This window comes from Gymnodraco acuticeps, unplaced genomic scaffold, assembly GCF_902827175.1.
Source record: "Gymnodraco acuticeps unplaced genomic scaffold, fGymAcu1.1, whole genome shotgun sequence".
Taxonomy (NCBI): Eukaryota; Metazoa; Chordata; class Actinopteri; order Perciformes; family Bathydraconidae; genus Gymnodraco; species Gymnodraco acuticeps.
Window position 1 is genome coordinate 15,001 of NW_022992333.1, and position 18,071 is coordinate 33,071.

The following is an 18,071-nucleotide window of genomic DNA, read 5'->3' on the forward strand; positions in this document are numbered from 1 at the left end:
ATGGAGTAAGAGATTTGAGAGCATGTTCTAAGAGATAAAGTGAATGCCTTCCTCTGGTTTAATGTGCTTTCCTCCCCCCACCTGTCCCCCAGGGAGGAGCTCCACCTCCAGACCCTCAAGGCCTTTGTCGAGCTGCACGAATTCTCCGACCTCAATCTGGTGCAGGCCCTCAGGTCAGCTTTGTTTACCTTCGCTCTTGTCTCATCTACTATGTGTCACCCATCTGAAACACACCACAGTCAGTCCATTCACTCACCACACCATCACATAAAACATATATAAACATACAATGAATCAAGTCAAGGTAGATGGCTATATGCAAACACTGTGTACTTACATATAGAGTCACAAAGCTCCTAAAATCAGTAATCACTTTGGTTTGGCAATTAATAAGCAACACATTTAGAAATTGCAGAAATTGTACATTTTTACAATTCTCGACAATTATGCCGAGTTTGTTTGAACAGCTTTTATTGTACATATGTTTAGATATAGTGAATATCCACCTCATGGTGTTGCTGATATTTTCTGTGACGTGGTATCATTTGACTTGTTTTCATGGCGCTGCTGTAAACTCATAATTTCACAAACAAAATGAAAACGTTCTTCACATAATCAGTGAAGTGTATTTTCTTTCAAACTAACATTTGTACCAGTGTTGTTTAATAGATAGTAAATAGATCTGTTTCTGTCATGGGCGTGTTGATGACGTGTTCGTGGATGCTTCAAGTGTTTGTGCATGACATTGGAACTGATTAGTCATTTCCAATGCTGAGAGTTTACAAAGCACATTCATGTTGTGTCTCTGTCTAAAACAGCATCACACTTTGGAAGATTGTGGTCAAGGTGTTTTAGTGAGAGCTTGTTCTGGGGTTAGGGGTTTGCCATATTCCAACAAACTTGGCTGCATCGCCTTCAGATTTATGAAGTTATTAAAGGGCTAAAGTCCGAATATCTAACACTGATCATACTTTAAACACAAGCCAGAGTGATTTTACCGATATGAGAGGGGCTGCATAGATTACGAGTCACATCAGAGGAAAGTCATAGGTCATTGACTAACATCATTGAGTGCGATGGTATAACGGAAGAAAGATCCGATCTACTATCTACATACATCTACTGTGATGAAATGTGCTTAGTTTCATAATGAGCTCATCACCGGTTTGTATGAGCGGGCAGCTATAAAGGGTGAAGCATCTGTAATTCCAATTCCCTAAAATCACACATGCGAGGTAAAAAGATGTTCAAGTTAAAGGTCCTGCATTCAAATAATTGGTCTCTCTACGACAGGGGTCTCAAAATCAAGGCCGGCGACTTCATTTGATGTGGCCCCGCAAGAGCTTACAAAGAATATAATACGTTTATTATACGGTTACATGCTACTTTACAGAAGCAGGTTGCCCATGTCCCACAATGCATCTCGTTTTGTGACATGCTCACTGAAGAGACTTGCAATTATTTGCCCTGGACTTCTGCTTTCAGACGTAGTTAAATACTAAGTTATTATCCTATCCGATAATAATCCAAATCAGAGGCAATGATGTAATATAATACACAATTTTATATATATATTTATATAGGTACAACCGGCCCTTTGAGTGCAACCTTTATGCGAATGTGGCCCGCGATGAAATTGAGTTTGACCCCCCTGCTCCAAATGTGCTTGTAATGCGGAGGACTTCACAGCCTGGGAAAGCAGTCGTTTCACATATTTAGGTTTAGGGTTAGGGCTTGCACTTCCGCTTCCCTTTTCTCAAGGTTCATGGGTTTTAGGATGATGCCTGAAATAAGTTGTGTGGTAAACACAAGCTTAAGTAATATTCTAGGTATGTTTGACGTCGTGAAATACTTACTACCCCAAATTTCCAAGCGCTGAAACCAAAAGAGATAAACAGTCTAGCCCTTAGCGCTAACATAGCTAGATGTTGACCTCTATTATCATTAATGCTTGAAATATCTCTAGTTCTCAAGTAAATGTAGTGAACTTGATGGAGGGAGCATGAACTTTTTCTTAAGTTCAAGTTAATATATTCTATTCTATTGTACTTGTATTTACTTGCACTATGTTATCAGTTGTATTGTGTTGCACTGATGGAGGAGCCTGTGACCTAAGATCTTCATTGTCATATGTACACTGTAGCTACAGTGTGTACACATGACAATAGAAGCCTTGCATATAGGTTATGTCGAAGTGTACAATCACTAAGACATTTGGTTGAATTAAATGACTGTCAAGATAGGGAGGAGAAGGACAATATGACAAATGAAGGAACTAAAATCCCACATAGTGACCATCCTGTGTTTGTATGTTGAGTAAATGTCACAGAGTCACACCAGTGTTGTGCTTTGAAACTGGGCCTCCAACACACTTTCTCCAGATGCATGGTGAAGTTCACATGCTGGTCATGCAGCGGATGACCACATGTTTCATACAGAGGTTAATGTGATGGTGGTGTGTGTATGTGACAGACAGTTCCTGTGGAGTTTCCGTCTGCCTGGTGAAGCCCAGAAGATCGACCGCATGATGGAGGCCTTCGCTACGCGCTACTGCGACTGCAACATTCAGGTCTTCCAGTCCACAGGTGAGCGTCCACTTCCTGTGTGTGTGTGTGTGTGTGTGTGTGTGTGTGTGTGTGTGTGTGTGTGTGTGTGTGTGTGTGTGTGTGTGTGTGTGTGTGGTGTGTGTGTGTGTGTGTGTGTGTGTGTGTGTGTGTGTGTGTGTGTGTGGGGGTGTGTGTGTGTGTGTGTGTGGGGGGGGGGGGTGAGTTAAAATGACCACCTTCATGTTTGCCTTTCATTTCCTCTTTTTCTTTACCTTAACTCATTCTGTATTTATGTGAACTACATAGCTGTGTCTAATATTGGACACTTCCCTTTGTACACGGACAGGTCATACACTGAACTCCTGCTCAGAGGTGGGAAGTAGTGGAGTACAAATACTTTGTTACTGTACTTAAGTAAAACATTTTTGTATCAGTACTTTACTCCACTACTTATTTTTCTGACGACTTTTTACTTTGACTTCTCACATGTTGAACACAAATACCTGTACTTTATACTTCTTACATGTTGAACTCAAATACCTGTACTTTATACTTCTTACATGTTGAACCCAAATACCTGTACTTTATACTTCTTACATGTTGAACCCAAATACCTGTACTTTATACTTCTTACATGTTGAACCCAAATACCTGTACTTTATACTTCTTACATGTTGAACACAAATACCTGTACTTTCTACTTCTTACATGTTGAACTCAAATACTTGTACTTTCTGCTTCTTACATGTTGAACACAAATACCTGTACTTTCTACTTCTTACATGTTGAACTCAAATACTTGTACTTTCTGCTTCTTACATGTTGAACTCAAATACTTGTACTTTCTGCTTCTTACATGTTGAACCCAAATACCTGTACTTTATACTTCTTACATGTTGAACACAAATACCTGTACTTTCTACTTCTTACATGTTGAACTCAAATACCTGTACTTTCTGCTTCTTACATGTTGAACTCAAATACCTGTACTTTCTACTTCTTACATGTTGAACTCAAATACTTGTACTTTCTGCTTCTTACATGTTGAACACAAATACCTGTACTTTCTACTTCTTACATGTTGAACACAAATACCTGTACTTTCTACTTCTTACATGTTGAACTCAAATACTTGTACTTTCTGCTTCTTACATGTTGAACTCAAATACCTGTACTTTTCTACTTCTTACATGTTGAACTCAAATACTTGTACTTTCTGCTTCTTACATGTTGAACACAAATACCTGTACTTTCTACTTCTTACATGTTGAACACAAATACCTGTACTTTCTACTTCTTACATGTTGAACTCAAATACCTGTACTTTCTACTTCTTACATGTTGAACTCAAATACCTGTACTTTCTACTTCTTACATGTTGAACCCAAATACCTGTACTTTCTACTTCTTACATGTTGAACTCAAATACCTGTACTTTCTACTTCTTACATGTTGAACTCAAATACTTGTACTTTCTGCTTCTTACATGTTGAACCCAAATACCTGTACTTTCTACTTCTTACATGTTGAACACAAATACCTGTACTTTCTACTTCTTACATGTTGAACTCAAATACCTGTACTTTCTACTTCTTACATGTTGAACTCAAATACCTGTACTTTCTACTTCTTACATGTTGAACCCAAATACCTGTACTTTCTACTTCTTTCATGTTGAACTCAAATACCTGAACTTTCTACTTCTTACATGTTGAACACAAATACCTGTACTTTCTACTTCTTACATGTTGAACTCAAATACCTGTACTTTCTACTTCTTACATATTGAACTCTAATACCTGTACTTTCTACTTCTTACATGTTGAACTCAAATACCTGTACTTTCTACTTCTTACATGTTGAACTCAAATACCTGTACTTTCTACTTCTTACATGTTGAACTCAAATACCTGTACTTTCTATTTCTTACATGTTGAACCCAAATACCTGTACTTTCTACTTCTTACATGTTGAACCCAAATACCTGTACTTTCTACTTCTTACATGTTGAACTCAAATACCTGTACTTTCTACTTCTTACATGTTGAACACAAATACTTGTACTTTCTACTTCTCTCATTTTCCAAACAGCTGGTTCCTTTAGTTTGAATGTGTGTTTGGTGCGTGATCATTATTCTTTAGAGTCATTGCGTGCCTATTGATTTGAACACGATCCGTGTATCCATCATTTCCTGGTCTTCTCTAAAGAAGAGGGACCAATGGAAACGTTGTCATGTTGCCGTTGTTCAGCATGGAAACATTCATTAGCTAACAATGACATTATTACAATACGAAAAAGAAGATCCTTAATGTTCTATTAATACAACAGCCTCACGCAGACATTTCATTTATCTAACAATTTGTTTCCCCATTTGTGCATTAAATGATTGGTTCTTCTGAATGATGTCAAGCCAACAATGTATGGTAGAAATGGATCAAGACATTGAATGATAGCACACACTTTAACCCACATCAAATGAAGTCGTGGGCCGGATTCGGCCACCCAATTAAAGGAGGCTTCTTGTCGGCACCAGTATAGTTGTAAATTAATTAAATACCAGACAAGAAACACACGTACCTGTACAGTATAACAATCCAGGTACTCATTTTGCATTTTGCCATACTTTGCACACTTATGCATTCAAAGCAGCACATGCACGCGAATCGAGACACAAAACCTGTTGTATAATCTATGCGCTTAACATTTTGTTGCTGTCTCTTACCTTTTTGTTTGTTTGCATCCTTTTTCCATAACCCTAGACACATGCTACATCCTGTCCTTTGCCATCATCATGCTCAACACAAGCCTCCACAACCCCAACGTGAAGGAAAAGACCCCCCTGGAGCGCTTCATCTCCATGAACAGAGGCATCAACAACGGGGGGGATCTACCCAATGACCTGCTCTCGGTGAGAAACACTCGCAACCTTTTTTCATCCTTTGGAAATATGTTTATTTAAGGTAGAAGTACTCAGATCTTGTACTGAGTAAAAGTAGAAGTACTCAGATCTTGTACTTGAGTAAAAGTAGAAGTACTCAGATCTTGTACTTGAGTAAAAGTAGAAGTACTCAGATCTTGTACTTGAGTAAAAGTAGAAGTAGTCAGATATTGTACTTGAGTAAAAGTAGAAGTACTCAGATCTTGTACTTGAGTAAAAGTAGAAGTAGTCAGATATTGTACTTGAGTAAAAGTAGAAGTACTCAGATCTTGTACTTGAGTAAAAGTAGAAGTAGTCAGATATTGTACTTGAGTAAAAGTAGAAGTACTCAGATCTTGTACTTGAGTAAAAGTAGAAGTACCAGAGTGTAGGAATACTCAGTCACAGTAAAAGTCCTGCATTCAAAATGTTCCTCAAGTGAAAGTAGAAAAGTATTCTCATCTAAATATAGTGAAAGTAGCGACAGTAAAAGTAGTCGTTGTGCAGATTGGTCCATTTCAGAATAATATATATGATATGTTTTATAATGATTGATCATGAAAGTGTTCTCAAAGCTGGTAAAGGTGCAGCTAGTTTGAATGGCTTTGTATACTGCAGGGTAGCTGGTGGATTTACTCCAGGTGGAACTAAAGTCTGATTTAACACTTGATTAGATTTCACATCATTCATCCACATCTGTAAAGTAACTAAAAGGTATGAAATACATGTAGTGGAGTAAAAGTACACCATGTACCTCTAAACTGTAGTGGAGTAAAAGTACACCATGTACCTCTGAGCTGTAGTGGAGTAGAAGTACACAGTAGCATATAATGAAAATACTCAAGTAAAGTACAAGTATCACAAAAGTGTACTTAAGTAGAGTACTTAAGTAAATGTACTTAGTTACTTCCCACCTCTGATATAAGGTCAACTTATTACCAATTATCATGGCCTGAATAAATCAAGATTGCTTTGCCTCTAAATCCAGTGAAAAATTGTCACAAACACACATTTCCACATTAAGGCTGTCACAAAATCTGATTTTTATAACCAATTATTGTGGCCATAATAACTCAACATAACAATATCACCAAATCCATAAAAATTAGAAGAACAACATGATGAGTCAAATTCATCTTTAAAGTTGTTTAATGTGCATTTCGGCTCATACATGAAATCAATATCTCATGAATAAATATCATGGTTTCTGGCAATCCCCTCGTGAACCTGGCTTTCTCTTGCTTTAATATTTCTCATGTTGAAATTGGCCATTAAGGGATCTCTTCCTCTTGAAGAATCTATCAGAAAGGTTTATACGAAATCAAAAGCAATTACAAAAGTAGTCGATGTACAACTATTAGCAATCATGTGGTACTTTCTCTGCTTGAAGAGAAACAGTTCCACCGTGTCACAATGACCACATCGTCTGGAACAGAAACTCCTTTCAGGTTGTTATCAGGCCTGAGGCGTCTGAGGCAGGCCTGAGACTAAAGAAGAAGAAGATGGACCTTTATTGATTGAGATCAGTTTTCCACTCGGTTTTTGTACACACACACATGCATTTTATTGTTATACATGCAAATACACAGTTATATTTGTGCACACGTGTCATTTGTTACCGTACACACAGTTATATATGCATGCTCCTCCTATCAGTCCGAAGTCCAAGTCCCTACTGAACCACTGCCGAAGTGCTAACTTAAGAGACTCTATTACATTAATGCACACAATGTGGACAATATCTGGTTTGCTTACGGCCCGTCCACACAGCGGCGTGCGTTGAAGCTTCCAACGCTTCTGCCCATTCACTTTGAATGGGGTGACGTCACTTTTAGCCGAACTGCATTTTGGGAAGCGACGCGGAGCGTTGCTGGCGTTGCTCGCTTCAAAAGTTGAGCAATGTTCAACTTTTGACGCCTCGGCAGAAGCGTCAGCCAAATCGAATCATATGCCAGTACAAGCTCTAGCCAATCAAACCGCTGCTTGTGTGTCAGGGGCGGGAGATTTATGTGATTGGTTGCTGGTCGAGTGTCAGACACGCGCGCCGGCAAGCGCCAACGCACGCCGCTGTGTGGACGGGCCATTACTGCACATATTTTCTATTTCATTGCATTCTATTTCAATGTAAATACTGCTTTAATTTGTTTTCTATTTTACTATATTTTTTCTTATTTTTTTGTAATATCATTTTAGTTTTCTTAAAATCTGTTTTTTTGTTTTTGTTTAACTTCTATGTATGCACCACGACACCAAGTCAAATTCCAACAATCACAAAGAGATGACTCAGGGCCTCTCATCACCACAGCCTCACGCAGACATTTCATTTATCTAACAATTTGTTCCCCCATTTGTGCATTAAATGATTGGTTCTTCTGATTGATGTCAAGCCAACAATGTATGGTAGAAAATAGAAATGGAACAAGACATTGAATGATAGCACACACTTTAACCCATTCAACTCCCTTCTTTCGACTCAGAAACTGTACGAGAGCATTCGCAACGAGCCTTTCAAAATCCCAGAGGATGATGGGAATGATCTGACTCACACCTTCTTCAACCCGGACAGAGAAGGCTGGCTCCTTAAACTCGGTAAAGCACCTCTCCAAAATAATCAGTTTAAATTAATTGTTGTTATTCATTAGTGATGCTAAACCAAAGTGTCTAACCCAATTGAGAAGCGGTTTGAATGTGCTCTGCCTTGTATTTAACTTAATGAGGCTAAGAACAGGAAAGTACAGAGGAAGCGATCAGAAAGTTACCCAACAACGGAGTATAACTTTACGTCTCTGCATGCAAACCACATACTTTCAGAGTTAGGTTATGCAGAAGCTTGTCTTCAAACACATCACCTCAAAAGTTATTTTGAATGTCCAGGAACCAAACTGACAACAGAGCATTTAGTGCACATAAACATCTTCATGTTGTGCTTTCTCTATATTTCAGGAGGTCGGGTAAAGACGTGGAAGAGGCGATGGTTCATCCTGACCGACAACTGTTTCTACTACTTTGAGTTCACCACTGTAAGGCTCTCACAATGCTCCTTTTAAGGCACCTTACCATTCACCTATTCTACTGTGAAGCAGGATTGAGTCCCCAAACCCGAAAATGAGTCAGTATGTTACCACTTCCTGTCCCCTCCTCTGGAAGTCAAGGTTTTTTTTAATGTGTTTTTGGTTATTATCCTGAAATAATATCAGTGGTTAACACAAAAGATTGTAACGTTGCTTACAAGTCTTTAAATGAGACGACTAAATGTCATCACTACCAACATTATCCTCCGTTAGCTTAGCGGTGGTGACGTGAAGTCATGTGACTGTGCTGTAGTTCCTTTATAGCCCAACATTAGCCTCATTTAGCTTAGCGGTGGTGATGTGAAGTCATGTGACCGTGTTGTAGTTCATTTATAGCCCAACATTAGCCTCCGTTAACTTAGCGGTGGTGACTTGAAGTCATGTGACCGTGCTGTAGTTCCTTTATAGCCCAACATTAGCCGCCTTTAGCTTAGCGGTGGTGACGTGAAGTCATGTGACGTGCTGTAGTTCCTTTATAGCCCAACATTAGCCTCATTTAGCTTAGCGGTGGTGATGTGAAGTCATGTGACCGTGTTGTAGTTCATTTATAGCCCAACATTAGCCTCCTTTAGCTTAGCGGTGGTGATGTGAAGTCATGTGACCGTGCTGTAGTTCCTTTATAGCCCAACATTAGCCTCATTTAGCTTAGCGGTGGTGATGTGAAGTCATGTGACCGTGTTGTAGTTCATTTATAGCCCAACATTAGCCTCCTTTAGCTTAGCGGTGGTGATGTGAAGTCATGTGACCGTGCTGTAGTTCCTTTATAGCCCAACATTAGCCACCTTTAGCTTAGCGGTGGTGACGTGAAGTCATGTGACCGTGCTGTAGTTCCTTTATAGCCCAACATTAGCCACCTTTAGCTTAGCGGTGGTGACTTGAAATCATGTGACCGTGCTGTAGTTCCTTTATAGCCCAACATTAGCCTCCTTTAGCTTAGCGGTGGTGATGTGAAGTCATGTGACCGTGCTGTAGTTCCTTTATAGCCCAACATTAGCCGCCTTTAGCTTAGCGGTGGTGATGTGAAGTCATGTGACCGTGCTGTAGTTCCTTTATAGCCCAACATTAGCCACCTTTAGCTTAGCGGTGGTGACGTGAAGTCATGTGACCGTGCTGTAGTTCCTTATAGCCTAATGTTAGCTTTGTACTTAAAAAAAATCATAAAGTGGTGGAGATTATTATTAATATTAAATTATTATTGTTATTTCAGTCTCTTCTGCTTCCTCTCATTTTGTGACGCCAATTCCATTTTTACTCTTCCTTCTGCCCTCCTGATAGATGCACTTGACTCACTCCATCTTGTTTGTATCTGTCTGCAGGATAAAGAGCCCAGAGGCATCATCCCTCTGGAGAACCTTTGCGTGAGAGAAGTGCCGTATCCTCGCAAACCGGTGAGATATAGTGTCAACGGTGGTTTTCTCTCCAACACGATATTGAACTAGGGGTGTCCATCAAGTTAGGTAAAGAGCATTCAGACATAAAGATTGATTGTTGCTTGGTTTTCTGGTGTCGTCTAGTACTGTCTGGAGCTGTACAACCCCAACAGTCGAGGGCAGAAGATCAAGGCGTGCAAAACAGAGACGGACGGCCGAGTGGTGGTGGGGAAGCACCAATCGTACACCATCTGTGCCGCCAGCGCAGAGGAGAGGGACTCCTGGATCGAGGCCATCAGGTCAGACACACACACGCACACACACACACACACACACACACACACACACACACACATACACACACACACACACACACACACACACACACACACACACACAGAGACACAAGGAGAGGGGAGTTCACTTTACTGTATCTCAAGATTCTGAAATTATTCTGGGTTCACGATTGGATTCAAATTTGATATTCGATCTTTAATGGTTTCTGGATTCAGTACGTGAGGGGGTTTATTCCTGGATCAACGTTTGTGTAAAATAACATAATGCTTATCCTGCTTTTACGATGAAGGAGATGTCCGGTCAACGAAGTGCATTCTAACCTCTCTCCCAATTGAAAAAGATAGACTACTTTTTACACATCCGTAATGTCAACAGTGAACTTGAACATGTGTACAATCCCTAATTGAACAGGTTAAATATAGATCGTTCTCAGAATAAAAAAGTGTAGGTGAGACAATGACTTATTATCAAAGTTACCTATACTTGGCGAGAAAGCACCAAACGCTTGTCTTAGCACTGTTGCCTCTCAGTGTGCAATTTAAATAATGATTCTTTAAAGAAAAAGTATTGTTATAAATCCATGCGAACATCAGCTGCCCTGGACTTCAGGCCGTTCTGATTCTCATACTACAATAACTTTGTTAAAATAGTCACGGAAATGGCAAAGCTATGTGGAAAGACAACTATGCTGTTAAATAACTCAGAGGTGGCGAAGTTAGGGTTAAAATACGATAAATAAATCAATTGCAGTTAAGTTTCCCGACGAACAGCTGTTTCCTGGGTGAAAGTCCTGAACTGATAAAAGTGCATTACCCGATAAACATTCCTCCTGTCATCTTTTAAAACCTGCAGGTCCGCTGCAACTCTGACTACTTTTAAATCCAGACTAAAGACTTTTCTTTTTGTCGCTGCTTTTAATTGAACTATTTATATCTTAAACTGCACTGTAACTTTTATCCATGTATTTTTTCTTTTAATGTTTATTTTATTATCTTTTCTTTTTAATGACTGATTTTAAATGCCATTTTAATGTCTTTAATTTTTTGTAAAGCACTGAATTGCCTTGTGTTGAAAAGTGCTATATAAATAAACTTGCCTTGCCTTGCAACATACTAATTTATATAAATAGTTATCACGGCAATACAACTTATTTAATTGTGTCTGAATTTACATTATTTAATTCCAATTCTGTTATTGTACATATCCCATATTCTATTGACATGTATATAGAATTGTTGCACTACTTTTTATTTTGTATTTTATTATATGTAGCATTGTCTCAGGTCAGAAGAATTTCATTGCCATTTCTACAATGTAGTTTTGTTTATATGAGAATAACACCTTTGAATGTTAAATCTTTGAATCTAGTTTTTTAGGTAAAGCAGTGTGTGAGAACAGCCTGCATCACAAGCACACACACACACACACACACACACACACACACACACACATGCACACACACACACACATACCATGTATACATCACTTCAGGGGACATTACATTGACTTACATGCATTTCCTGGAGACTTATCCTAACCTTAAGCATAACCAACACATGCCTAACCCTAACCAAGTCTTCACCCTAAAATGAATGACTCCCCTCATGGGGACCTCCATTTTGTCCCCATAAGGGAGGCGAGTCCCCACACGTGACTATGTAAACAGATTTAGGTTCCCACAAGTATAGTAATGCTAGGCCACACACACACACACACACACACACACACACACACACACACACACCCTCGTAGTAACTAACCCTACACTAAGTTATCACTTTTAAGATGACCTTCTTCCTTCAGTGATATTTAACCATTTCTGATTGAAACACACACACACACACACACACACACACACACACACACACACACACACACACACACACACACACACACACACTCTGCAGCATTGGTGTCTCAATAATGACGCTCTTCCTCTACTTCTAACAGGGCGAGCATCACCAAGGATCCGTTCTACGACTTGGTCTCAGTCCGTAAGAAGAAAGTGATAAACCAGGCTGCTCAGGACTGAGTGCCCCCCCCCCCCCTGCATGGACTTTAATATCCCCACCCCACACACGGTGGCCCCCATCACCTTTAAGTTGGTGCAACACAACTGAGTGAGAACACTGGAGGCTAAAAGAGTGACTTCTCTTTCCACTTCCCGTTTTCACAGACTGAGCTGAAGCGTGTCAAAGGTGAAAACGTTGACTCATATCTGTTGAGAGTTCGTCAATATATCTTCTGCTGTCTTTGCTCGATATCCATCTCTTACGGTCTGAGTCTTTTTAGAATCAGGCAGAGAAATAAAGCATGTGTGGAGCGGTGTCTGGATGCTGTCAACATGGAAGATTATTCAGAACAGTTCTCATAAGACTTACTCGCGTCCAGTGGATCATTATTTCTAGCGCTTAACCTAACGTTACTCTTCCGGTCATCATTGCTTAAGCTTCATTTTGTAAATACAGATAATTTTGTAAGCATTTAAGATCATTATTTTAACGTTGTTGTACTATTTCAGGATTCTTTTACTTAGAATACTTGTTCTAATCAGACCAAGCCTGTAATATTTGACTTACCTTTATCGCACAGTGCAATAAGTGCAATATACATTATGTCCTGATTTTATTTCATTACAAAGCATACACTGTAATTATATGAAATACATCGTTTAGCTTTACCTTGTTTTGTGTTCTCAGTGTGATTGCATTTGTTGTTTTTTATCATGATGTATTTAATAAAAAGTATTCCATTGCTCTTTGCCATGCAACACTGGGTCCTGTTTTTGCGTGACAGCTGTTTCCTGAGTCTGAAAACCATCAGACCACACCTTACTTTCTCATATTGTGTGTTTGTGTGCTCAGATGCATGTGTGTTTCATGAAGAGTGAAACCACCTTTTTGTCCCTGAGCAGTATCAAATATAGAGGACTAGAAAGCATCTAACGGCCCGTCCACACGGCGGCGTGCGTTGACGCTTCCAACGCTTCTGCCCATTCACTTTTAGCCGAACTGCATTGTAGGAAGCGACGTGGAGCGTTGCTGGCGTTGCTCGCTTCAAAAGTTGAGCAATGTATACTTTTGGCGTATCGGCAGAAGCGTCAGCCAATGAAATCCCGTTTATTCAAATCTGCCAGTACAAGCGCTAGCCAATCAAACCGCGTGTATGCTGGGAGAGACTACGCAGGTCATTTCCTCATATTCCAAAAAAATGGAGGTATTAATTATAGCGGTAGAGAATCACCCGGTGCTGTATGATCAGTCTCTGTTCATCTACCGGGATACAAACCGGAGGAGCGAGGCATGGAGGGAGGAGGCAGAGACAGTGGGTGAAACTGGTAGGTTTTCGTCTGTTTGGGGATTTTATATCCAGTTTACTTCGTTTTAACATTGCTCTTGCTTTGTATGTCAGGGGCGGGAGATTCATGTGATTGGTTGTTGGTCGCGTTGCTCGCAAAAAATCCCCAAGCTTCAGATACGCCCAGCGCCAAGCGTCAACGCACGCTGCTGTGTGGACGCTCCGTGAACAGGATATAATCAGCTTCCTCTGGGATTGTGAATGTATTCAATTGTCCATCCATCCATCCATCTTCTCCCGCTTATCCGTGGTCGGGTCGCGGGGGTAGCAGTTCCAGCAGAGAGCCCCAAACTTTCTTTTCCCTGGCGACATCAACCAGCTCTGACTGGGGGATCCCAAGGCGCTCCCAGGCCAGCGAAGAGATATAATCCCTCCACCTGGTCCTAGGTCTACCCCTTGGTCTCTTCCCAGCTGGACGTGCCTGGAACACCTCCCTAGGGAGGCGCCCAGGTGGCATCCTAACTAGGTGCCCGAACCACCTCAACTGGCTCCTTTCGACGCGAAGGAGGAGCGGCTCAACTCCGAGTCCCTCCCTGATGACCGAACTTCTCACCTTATCCCTAAGGGAGACACCAGCCACCCTGCGGAGAAAACCCATCTCGGCCGCTTGTATCCGCGATCTCGTTCTTTCGGTCATGACCCATCCTTCATGACCATAGGTGAGGGTAGGAACGAAAATGGCCCGGAAGACCGAGAGCTTTGCCTTCTGGCTCAGCTCCCTTTTCGTCACAACGGTGCGGTAAAGCGACTGCAGTACCGCTCCCGCTGCTCCGATTCTCCGGCCCATCTCACGCTCCATTGTTCCCTCACTCGAGAACAAGACCCCGAGATACTTGAACTCCTTCACTTCAAGTATTCAATTGTCATAAACAGTATTCATATTTAACACCTTGTTCTGGACGTTGCATTGAATGTGATGAATGTAATATGTTTAAGATATTTGGTTTACCTATCAAGAACTAACCCAATGCTCATAAAATATAACTAAAATGTACCTTCACCCCGTGTTGAGTTAGACATTTAAACACCCGAAAAAACTCAAAATCCATGAGTACTTTCTTCCTATTTTCTGTATTTAAGGTCTCCTATAATAAATGGAATAGATCCATTTCCAAAATGCAATTTTCATTCAGCATTTCTTGACAAAGTCACAGATTATAGGCTCAGAAATAACTCAATTGTTCACCTAAAAAAGAAGCCTACATAGTTGGAAGTCCCCTCCCGAAATGTTACGATATTTAACATAAAAATACAACAATTAGTCTCCAATGTGTTTTCTAACAAACAATGAAAACTGTTTTCAAATCAAATCAAGTTTTATTTATATAGCACATTTATAAACGATTTTTGGTGGAGCCAAAGTTCTGTACATATAATAAAATTAGCCTACAGTAGAGACACTTTACAGCAAATACAACAGCACAGATTGTTCAGAATATCAGTATGAGAAAAACGACACCCTCTGTCCTTAGACCCTCTGTCCTCAGACCCTCTGTCCTCAGACCCTCTGTCCTTAGACCCTCACATCGTACAAGGAAAAACTTCCAGAGAAAACCCACAGTATAAAGGGAACATGGAGAAACCTCAGGGAGAGCAACAGAGGAGGGATCCCTCTCCCAGGACGGACAGACGTGCAATAGATGCCGTGTGTAAATCCAAGAGATAATACATTTGACAGCATATAGACCGAATGTTAGGAAATGCATGTGTCTGTAATAAGAAGATGAATCCACGAGGATGTCAACTACAATCCTGTGGAAGCCATCAGGGAAGCAGTATGACGAGACCCAAGGCAGGACCGCAGAGACAGGTTCAGCCACGACCCGAACATCCACCACTTAATCCAGAACTCAGGATAGAGGATCCAGGACACAGGACTACAGCAAGAGGATCAGCCTCGACTCTGGATCCCGGCGTAGATATAGATACAAAACAAGAAAAAAGATTTGGCTGGGTTAATCGGAACAAGAGAATACACCGACACGGACAGAGAGGGGAAAGGTCATTGGATAAAAGTTATTCTTGATAACCCTCTAGAAAGATCTCATGGACTTCCCCACTCAATCTATCAAGACCCGAGCAGTTCTATTAGAAGTCCAAGGTAAAGGCACAGGCCGGCGCATATCGCTCATGGAATCCCTCACCATATAAACTCTGACCCCTCACGTGTACAAGTGAAGAGACGCCATGTGTCAGCTCCTTTTAGAATAGTATTTATTCTCTTCTCAGAGAAACAAGGGTATGAAAAGAACAGCCAGAAACAGAGGAAGAGAGGCACAACGTGACTACATAAATGCACTCTCCTAAATATTAAACGAGTAAGAGGTGAAGAAACACAAAGCCAGAAATTGAAAAGAAAAGGCACCATCATGCTTCCCCTTAGAATAGGGTGGAAATTATAAAGAGGGGACAGGGGATACTAGTGAAGAGGGACAACAGTGAAAAGCCCCAACGTATCAAACGTAGTAGCACTCTCCAAAGAGACAGAAAGTCAAAGTATACGCCGAGAGGCACAACGTGACTACGTAAATGCACTCTCCCGTGTAAATGAGTTCAAGGGAAAGGGGGTGAAAAACTAAACTAATCAAAAGAAGGAAGTAGAGAGGCCTAAATGCCCTCTCCTAGATTCAGTTAAAGGAAAGAACTGGGGAACAAACAAGTACAGGAGGAAAGGCCCAACGAGTCAACGTCAACACACTCTCCTAGAATAGTTCAAGGTAAACGGGGTAGGAAGAATATAGTAAGACACAGAGCTGAAAAGGCTTTCCCTCTAGTCCAGGGTGAACATGGAGGATAAGAAAACAGAGATAGAGAGCACACCAACCTATCTCTTCATCAGATGCACTCCCCCGCCTGGATAAGCGACTCTGTGCCCCATCCCCTTAGATCCGCAGAGGGAGAGGGGAGGGACCAAGCCCAAGGGGGGGTTTAAGGTTTTAAAAGAAAACCCGCAGAGATCCAAAAATGGATGAAGAAGTAATTACAAAACGGTTTATAAAACCAAGAGGTTATTCCTCATATTTCTAAAATGTTCTAATTCAGGGTTATACCAACTCAGCTCCGACCAGACGTAGCAACCAGTTATAACTCAGTGTGCGACTGAGGACTGACTATCATATGTTGTGAAGTTATTGTATTAAAACGTTGAGTAATGTAAGGACAGTTTGGCAAATATAATTAAATGTAATAAAATAATACATTTTTCTGACCTTGTTTAAACTCTGTGTTTTTGCGTAAACAACAAGAAACAATTCTAACAGGAAATAACATGTGCATGGCCCCCATGTTTGTGTCAGTCTATATATGAGTTGAGGCCTCTTCCTGCTGCAGCTCTGACTTCCTGTTTCAGTGTTGCACCACATCTACCCCCCCCCCCCCCCTCCCTCTCCCTCCCCTCCGAGTTCCCATCAGGCCTGTGGTTCCTCTCGGAGGTAAAAAGAGAAGCGGGGGGGCAGCTAGCGTTAGCTTTGTGCACTGCATTCATCAGTGTTGCATCTTACTGTAGATATTGATGTCTTTCACCACCAGGTGGAGCTATCATCTCAGTGATGGTTCTATGTGGATTTAAAAAATCATTTCTTTCAAAATGAATTTCCATCACATAAATGTAAAAGTAAAGTAAAATAAAGAGCTTTTTGAACATTAAAGCATGGAGACATGTCACAGTAGAGACACTACATACTGATATACACCTGAACATCAGCAGGAGAGGACTCTTTAAAGTAGAGACACTACATACTGATATACACCTGAACATCAGCAGGAGAGGACTCTTTAAAGTAGAGACACTACATACTGATATACACCTGAACATCAGCAGGAGAGGACTCTTTAAAGTAGAGACCCTACATACTGATATACACCTGAACATCAGCAGGAGAGGACTCTTTAAAGTAGGGACACTACATACTGATATACACCTGAACATCAGCAGGAGAGGACTCTTTAAAGTAGAGACACTACATACTGATATACACCTGAACATCAGCAGGAGAGGACTCTTTAAAGTAGAGACACTACATACTGATATACACCTGAACATCAGCAGGAGAGGACTCTTTAAAGTAGAGACACTACATACTGATATACACCTGAACATCAGCAGGAGAGGACTCTTTAAAGTAGAGACACTACATACTGATATACACCTGGACATCAGCAGGAGAGGACTCTTTAAAGTAGAGACACTACATACTGATATACACCTGAACATCAGCAGGAGAGGACTCTTAAAGTAGAGACACTACATACTGATATACACCTGAACATCAGCAGGAGAGAACTCTTTAAAGTAGAGACACTACATACTGATATACACCTGAACATCAGCAGGAGAGGACTCTTTAAAGTAGAGACACTACATACTGATATACACCTGAACATCAGCAGGAGAGAACTCTTTAAAGTAGAGACACTACATACTGATGTACACCTGAACATCAGCAGGAGAGCACTCTTTAAAGTAGAGACACTACATACTGATATACACCTGAACATCAGCAGGAGAGGACT

At 40.8% G+C, this 18,071-nt stretch overlaps 1 protein-coding gene across 2 annotated transcripts in view; it reads left to right on the forward strand.

The window, feature by feature from the left end:
- The window catches only part of LOC117541428 (cytohesin-4-like), a 24,354-nt gene extending 11,398 nt beyond the window's left edge, over positions 1 to 12,956 (forward strand). For both annotated transcript variants that reach the window (XM_034208571.1, XM_034208572.1), the window contains 8 exons: positions 93 to 173; positions 2,473 to 2,585; positions 5,307 to 5,455; positions 7,942 to 8,053; positions 8,408 to 8,484; positions 9,852 to 9,923; positions 10,050 to 10,204; positions 12,153 to 12,956. In XM_034208571.1, the coding sequence (XP_034064462.1) occupies positions 93 to 173; positions 2,473 to 2,585; positions 5,307 to 5,455; positions 7,942 to 8,053; positions 8,408 to 8,484; positions 9,852 to 9,923; positions 10,050 to 10,204; positions 12,153 to 12,234 (841 nt within the window). In that variant the 3' untranslated portion in view covers positions 12,235 to 12,956. The remainder of the gene's footprint in view (positions 1 to 92; positions 174 to 2,472; positions 2,586 to 5,306; positions 5,456 to 7,941; positions 8,054 to 8,407; positions 8,485 to 9,851; positions 9,924 to 10,049; positions 10,205 to 12,152) is intronic.
- Positions 12,957 to 18,071: the final 5,115 nt, after the last annotated feature.